The sequence below is a fragment of the Phytophthora sojae genome, assembly GCF_000149755.1.
Source record: "Phytophthora sojae unplaced genomic scaffold PHYSOscaffold_2, whole genome shotgun sequence".
NCBI classification, from domain to species: domain Eukaryota; phylum Oomycota; class Peronosporomycetes; order Peronosporales; family Peronosporaceae; genus Phytophthora; species Phytophthora sojae.
In genome coordinates this window covers 10,359,813-10,367,166 of record NW_009258116.1, presented here as the reverse complement: position 1 = coordinate 10,367,166, position 7,354 = coordinate 10,359,813, and the positions used below count along the sequence as shown (strand labels likewise).

Below are 7,354 nucleotides of genomic sequence, written 5' to 3'. Positions count from 1 at the left end.
TTACCGTTCTCATCGACGTCGAGTAAAGGAAGAGCGCATAGACTTGACCAACTATCGTGGAGAACACTCGCCCGTGAGCATGCAAGGCACAGCTCCAGCTAGACTAGCTACCATTACGTAGGTGAGTAGCGGTAAGCTTACACAATACACATTTACTTCGAAGTGGTAGTGTTTCTACTTTCACACTGTGTACCAAATGTGCGGCACAATATGCTTCGTGCAAACTGCACGATGAATTCCACTACATTTTGCATTATTGACAGTTTCATTTGATTTTTGTATATCTGGCATTTTTGCATTCGTGGAATTCGCCGGTCAATTTGCACCCCGAATTCTATACGAAGTGGCAGATTCGCACGGCGATTTCCGTAGAAGTATAGATAAATGGAATTCGTCGTGCAAAGTGAACGAAACAAAAACTAGAAATATTTCTATGCTATTTCGATACAGTTTCTATCGGCAAGAGTCGCAGTTTAAGTAACGATGGAAGCTCTCGATGCTCGCGTTGAGCAAGTGCTGGGAAGTATCACCTCTGACAACACCAAGTACGTCTATCTACGAACTTTATCTCGCTTCATAGAGTGGCTCTACGAGAATACGGAGGCGGATCGACGGCAAGTCCTGTTTACTAGTACGTTTCGTGAGCTGGGTGCAATTAATGGGGAGAGTATCGCGCAGTGGTTCTCTATCGTCCCTTTACGAAGCCCTGTCAATCTAAGTGTATTAAGTACTATGGAGTGTATGCGCTACTTGACCTCGATGGAGCAGCGTGGTGTCACCGGAAAGTCGACTTTTGGAAATGTTCGCTCGGCGATAGTGTACCTTCACACTCAGACAGAGTCCTCGGTGAATGCTACTGCAACGATGCACACCGAGCTTTACACATGGGGTGGGGGCTTTCATCAAGTGCCAAGAGAGTTTGTGCTACCCGCAAGAACCGTTCGCGTTGTGTGGCAGCAATGGTGTGCTGGGCAACCGCCACTAAAGCAGCTATCAAAGCACGATATGGCTTCAAGACTACAAAAGATCCGGCTTGCAGAGCTTCAGCGGCTGATGTGCTTCGTTGAAGCACTTCTGACGAGTGATGAGGTCCTGCGAGCGCACAGCTCTCTCGATTCGGCTGGCCTTCTTTTTGAGCAAGTAAAGAATCGTTTACCGTTCTCATCGACGTCGAGTAAAGGAAGAGCGCATAGACTTGACCAACTATCGTGGAGAACACTCGCCCGTGAGCATGCAAGGCACAGCTCCAGCTAGACTAGCTACCATTACGTAGGTGAGTAGCGGTAAGCTTACACAATACACATTTACTTCGAAGTGGTAGTGTTTCTACTTTCACACTGTGTACCAAATGTGCGGCACAATATGCTTCGTGCAAACTGCACGATGAATTCCACTACATTTTGCATTATTGACAGTTTCATTTGATTTTTGTATATCTGGCATTTTTGCATTCGTGGAATTCGCCGGTCAATTTGCACCCCGAATTCTATACGAAGTGGCAGATTCGCACGGCGATTTCCGTAGAAGTATAGATAAATGGAATTCGTCGTGCAAAGTGAACGAAACAAAAACTAGAAATATTTCTATGCTATTTCGATACAGTTTCTATCGGCAAGAGTCGCAGTTTAAGTAACGATGGAAGCTCTCGATGCTCGCGTTGAGCAAGTGCTGGGAAGTATCACCTCTGACAACACCAAGTACGTCTATCTACGAACTTTATCTCGCTTCATAGAGTGGCTCTACGAGAATACGGAGGCGGATCGACGGCAAGTCCTGTTTACTAGTACGTTTCGTGAGCTGGGTGCAATTAATGGGGAGAGTATCGCGCAGTGGTTCTCTATCGTCCCTTTACGAAGCCCTGTCAATCTAAGTGTATTAAGTACTATGGGGTGTATGCGCTACTTGACCTCGATGGAGCAGCGTGGTGTCACCGGAAAGTCGACTTTTGGAAATGTTCGCTCGGCGATAGTGTACCTTCACACTCAGACAGAGTCCTCGGTGAATGCTACTGCAACGATGCACACCGAGCTTTACACATGGGGTGGGGGCTTTCATCAAGTGCCAAGAGAGTTTGTGCTACCCGCAAGAACCGTTCGCGTTGTGTGGCAGCAATGGTGTGCTGGGCAACCGCCACTAAAGCAGCTATCAAAGCACGATATGGCTTCAAGACTACAAAAGATCCGGCTTGCAGAGCTTCAGCGGCTGATGCGCTTCGTTGAAGCACTTCTGACGAGTGATGAGGTCCTGCGAGCGCACAGCTCTCTCGATTCGGCTGGCCTTCTTTTTGAGCAAGTAAAGAATCGTTTACCGTTCTCATCGACGTCGAGTAAAGGAAGAGCGCATAGACTTGACCAACTATCGTGGAGAACACTCGCCCGTGAGCATGCAAGGCACAGCTCCAGCTAGACTAGCTACCATTACGTAGGTGAGTAGCGGTAAGCTTACACAATACACATTTACTTCGAAGTGGTAGTGTTTCTACTTTCACACTGTGTACCAAATGTGCGGCACAATATGCTTCGTGCAAACTGCACGATGAATTCCACTACATTTTGCATTATTGACAGTTTCATTTGATTTTTGTATATCTGGCATTTTTGCATTCGTGGAATTCGCCGGTCAATTTGCACCCCGAATTCTATACGAAGTGGCAGATTCGCACGGCGATTTCCGTAGAAGTATAGATAAATGGAATTCGTCGTGCAAAGTGAACGAAACAAAAACTAGAAATATTTCTATGCTATTTCGATACAGTTTCTATCGGCAAGAGTCGCAGTTTAAGTAACGATGGAAGCTCTCGATGCTCGCGTTGAGCAAGTGCTGGGAAGTATCACCTCTGACAACACCAAGTACGTGTATCTACGAACTTTATCTCGCTTCATAGAGTGGCTCTACGAGAATACGGAGGCGGATCGACGGCAAGTCCTGTTTACTAGTACGTTTCGTGAGCTGGGTGCAATTAATGGGGAGAGTATCGCGCAGTGGTTCTCTATCGTCCCTTTACGAAGCCCTGTCAATCTAAGTGTATTAAGTACTATGGAGTGTATGCGCTACTTGACCTCGATGGAGCAGCGTGGTGTCACCGGAAAGTCGACTTTTGGAAATGTTCGCTCGGCGATAGTGTACCTTCACACTCAGACAGAGTCCTCGGTGAATGCTACTGCAACGATGCACACCGAGCTTTACACATGGGGTGGGGGCTTTCATCAAGTGCCAAGAGAGTTTGTGCTACCCGCAAGAACCGTTCGCGTTGTGTGGCAGCAATGGTGTGCTGGGCAACCGCCACTAAAGCAGCTATCAAAGCACGATATGGCTTCAAGACTACAAAAGATCCGGCTTGCAGAGCTTCAGCGGCTGATGCGCTTCGTTGAAGCACTTCTGACGAGTGATGAGGTCCTGCGAGCGCACAGCTCTCTCGATTCGGCTGGCCTTCTTTTTGAGCAAGTAAAGAATCGTTTACCGTTCTCATCGACGTCGAGTAAAGGAAGAGCGCATAGACTTGACCAACTATCGTGGAGAACACTCGCCCGTGAGCATGCAAGGCACAGCTCCAGCTAGACTAGCTACCATTACGTAGGTGAGTAGCGGTAAGCTTACACAATACACATTTACTTCGAAGTGGTAGTGTTTCTACTTTCACACTGTGTACCAAATGTGCGGCACAATATGCTTCGTGCAAACTGCACGATGAATTCCACTACATTTTGCATTATTGACAGTTTCATTTGATTTTTGTATATCTGGCATTTTTGCATTCGTGGAATTCGCCGGTCAATTTGCACCCCGAATTCTATACGAAGTGGCAGATTCGCACGGCGATTTCCGTAGAAGTATAGATAAATGGAATTCGTCGTGCAAAGTGAACGAAACAAAAACTAGAAATATTTCTATGCTATTTCGATACAGTTTCTATCGGCAAGAGTCGCAGTTTAAGTAACGATGGAAGCTCTCGATGCTCGCGTTGAGCAAGTGCTGGGAAGTATCACCTCTGACAACACCAAGTACGTCTATCTACGAACTTTATCTCGCTTCATAGAGTGGCTCTACGAGAATACGGAGGCGGATCGACGGCAAGTCCTGTTTACTAGTACGTTTCGTGAGCTGGGTGCAATTAATGGGGAGAGTATCGCGCAGTGGTTCTCTATCGTCCCTTTACGAAGCCCTGTCAATCTAAGTGTATTAAGTACTATGGAGTGTATGCGCTACTTGACCTCGATGGAGCAGCGTGGTGTCACCGGAAAGTCGACTTTTGGAAATGTTCGCTCGGCGATAGTGTACCTTCACACTCAGACAGAGTCCTCGGTGAATGCTACTGCAACGATGCACACCGAGCTTTACACATGGGGTGGGGGCTTTCATCAAGTGCCAAGAGAGTTTGTGCTACCCGCAAGAACCGTTCGCGTTGTGTGGCAGCAATGGTGTGCTGGGCAACCGCCACTAAAGCAGCTATCAAAGCACGATATGGCTTCAAGACTACAAAAGATCCGGCTTGCAGAGCTTCAGTGGCTGATGCGCTTCGTTGAAGCACTTCTGACGAGTGATGAGGTCCTGCGAGCGCACAGCTCTCTCGATTCGGCTGGCCTTCTTTTTGAGCAAGTAAAGAATCGTTTACCGTTCTCATCGACGTCGAGTAAAGGAAGAGCGCATAGACTTGACCAACTATCGTGGAGAACACTCGCCCGTGAGCATGCAAGGCACAGCTCCAGCTAGACTAGCTACCATTACGTAGGTGAGTAGCGGTAAGCTTACACAATACACATTTACTTCGAAGTGGTAGTGTTTCTACTTTCACACTGTGTACCAAATGTGCGGCACAATATGCTTCGTGCAAACTGCACGATGAATTCCACTACATTTTGCATTATTGACAGTTTCATTTGATTTTTGTATATCTGGCATTTTTGCATTCGTGGAATTCGCCGGTCAATTTGCACCCCGAATTCTATACGAAGTGGCAGATTCGCACGGCGATTTCCGTAGAAGTATAGATAAATGGAATTCGTCGTGCAAAGTGAACGAAACAAAAACTAGAAATATTTCTATGCTATTTCGATACAGTTTCTATCGGCAAGAGTCGCAGTTTAAGTAACGATGGAAGCTCTCGATGCTCGCGTTGAGCAAGTGCTGGGAAGTATCACCTCTGACAACACCAAGTACGTCTATCTACGAACTTTATCTCGCTTCATAGAGTGGCTCTACGAGAATACGGAGGCGGATCGACGGCAAGTCCTGTTTACTAGTACGTTTCGTGAGCTGGGTGCAATTAATGGGGAGAGTATCGCGCAGTGGTTCTCTATCGTCCCTTTACGAAGCCCTGTCAATCTAAGTGTATTAAGTACTATGGGGTGTATGCGCTACTTGACCTCGATGGAGCAGCGTGGTGTCACCGGAAAGTCGACTTTTGGAAATGTTCGCTCGGCGATAGTGTACCTTCACACTCAGACAGAGTCCTCGGTGAATGCTACTGCAACGATGCACACCGAGCTTTACACATGGGGTGGGGGCTTTCATCAAGTGCCAAGAGAGTTTGTGCTACCCGCAAGAACCGTTCGCGTTGTGTGGCAGCAATGGTGTGCTGGGCAACCGCCACTAAAGCAGCTATCAAAGCACGATATGGCTTCAAGACTACAAAAGATCCGGCTTGCAGAGCTTCAGCGGCTGATGCGCTTCGTTGAAGCACTTCTGACGAGTGATGAGGTCCTGCGAGCGCACAGCTCTCTCGATTCGGCTGGCCTTCTTTTTGAGCAAGTAAAGAATCGTTTACCGTTCTCATCGACGTCGAGTAAAGGAAGAGCGCATAGACTTGACCAACTATCGTGGAGAACACTCGCCCGTGAGCATGCAAGGCACAGCTCCAGCTAGACTAGCTACCATTACGTAGGTGAGTAGCGGTAAGCTTACACAATACACATTTACTTCGAAGTGGTAGTGTTTCTACTTTCACACTGTGTACCAAATGTGCGGCACAATATGCTTCGTGCAAACTGCACGATGAATTCCACTACATTTTGCATTATTGACAGTTTCATTTGATTTTTGTATATCTGGCATTTTTGCATTCGTGGAATTCGCCGGTCAATTTGCACCCCGAATTCTATACGAAGTGGCAGATTCGCACGGCGATTTCCGTAGAAGTATAGATAAATGGAATTCGTCGTGCAAAGTGAACGAAACAAAAACTAGAAATATTTCTATGCTATTTCGATACAGTTTCTATCGGCAAGAGTCGCAGTTTAAGTAGCGATGGAAGCTCTCGATGCTCGCGTTGAGCAAGTGCTGGGAAGTATCACCTCTGACAACACCAAGTACGTCTATCTACGAACTTTATCTCGCTTCATAGAGTGGCTCTACGAGAATACGGAGGCGGATCGACGGCAAGTCCTGTTTACTAGTACGTTTCGTGAGCTGGGTGCAATTAATGGGGAGAGTATCGCGCAGTGGTTCTCTATCGTCCCTTTACGAAGCCCTGTCAATCTAAGTGTATTAAGTACTATGGAGTGTATGCGCTACTTGACCTCGATGGAGCAGCGTGGTGTCACCGGAAAGTCGACTTTTGGAAATGTTCGCTCGGCGATAGTGTACCTTCACACTCAGACAGAGTCCTCGGTGAATGCTACTGCAACGATGCACACCGAGCTTTACACATGGGGTGGGGGCTTTCATCAAGTGCCAAGAGAGTTTGTGCTACCCGCAAGAACCGTTCGCGTTGTGTGGCAGCAATGGTGTGCTGGGCAACCGCCACTAAAGCAGCTATCAAAGCACGATATGGCTTCAAGACTACAAAAGATCCGGCTTGCAGAGCTTCAGCGGCTGATGCGCTTCGTTGAAGCACTTCTGACGAGTGATGAGGTCCTGCGAGCGCACAGCTCTCTCGATTCGGCTGGCCTTCTTTTTGAGCAAGTAAAGAATCGTTTACCGTTCTCATCGACGTCGAGTAAAGGAAGAGCGCATAGACTTGACCAACTATCGTGGAGAACACTCGCCCGTGAGCATGCAAGGCACAGCTCCAGCTAGACTAGCTACCATTACGTAGGTGAGTAGCGGTAAGCTTACACAATACACATTTACTTCGAAGTGGTAGTGTTTCTACTTTCACACTGTGTACCAAATGTGCGGCACAATATGCTTCGTGCAAACTGCACGATGAATTCCACTACATTTTGCATTATTGACAGTTTCATTTGATTTTTGTATATCTGGCATTTTTGCATTCGTGGAATTCGCCGGTCAATTTGCACCCCGAATTCTATACGAAGTGGCAGATTCGCACGGCGATTTCCGTAGAAGTACCTATGAATGGCATTTCATGTTGTGAAACACTTCAAGTAGCAAGACGTACCCGTAAGATGCGTTA

General features: G+C 47.2%; 4 protein-coding genes across 4 annotated transcripts; all 4 read left to right on the top strand.

The window, feature by feature from the left end:
• Positions 1-864: 864 nt before the first annotated feature.
• PHYSODRAFT_479702 (hypothetical protein) lies at positions 865-1,254 on the top strand (the record flags this gene model as incomplete). The annotated part of the gene is made up of 1 exon (XM_009523037.1): positions 865-1,254. The coding sequence occupies one exon, from the start codon at positions 865-867 to the stop codon at positions 1,252-1,254; it is 390 nt and encodes a 129-aa protein (XP_009521332.1).
• A 1,914-nt stretch (positions 1,255-3,168) lies between these two features.
• Positions 3,169-3,558, top strand: PHYSODRAFT_482002 (hypothetical protein; the record flags this gene model as incomplete). The annotated part of the gene is made up of 2 exons (XM_009523036.1): positions 3,169-3,366; positions 3,442-3,558. The coding sequence occupies 2 exons, from the start codon at positions 3,169-3,171 to the stop codon at positions 3,556-3,558; spliced, it is 315 nt and encodes a 104-aa protein (XP_009521331.1).
• Positions 3,559-4,320: 762 nt separating this feature from the next.
• PHYSODRAFT_479987 (hypothetical protein) lies at positions 4,321-4,710 on the top strand (the record flags this gene model as incomplete). The annotated part of the gene is made up of 1 exon (XM_009523035.1): positions 4,321-4,710. The coding sequence occupies one exon, from the start codon at positions 4,321-4,323 to the stop codon at positions 4,708-4,710; it is 390 nt and encodes a 129-aa protein (XP_009521330.1).
• A 1,914-nt stretch (positions 4,711-6,624) lies between these two features.
• Positions 6,625-7,014, top strand: PHYSODRAFT_480957 (hypothetical protein; the record flags this gene model as incomplete). The annotated part of the gene is made up of 2 exons (XM_009523034.1): positions 6,625-6,822; positions 6,898-7,014. 2 exons carry the CDS (start codon positions 6,625-6,627, stop codon positions 7,012-7,014), a joined length of 315 nt encoding a protein of 104 aa, XP_009521329.1.
• Between the last annotated feature and the right edge of the window lie 340 nt (positions 7,015-7,354).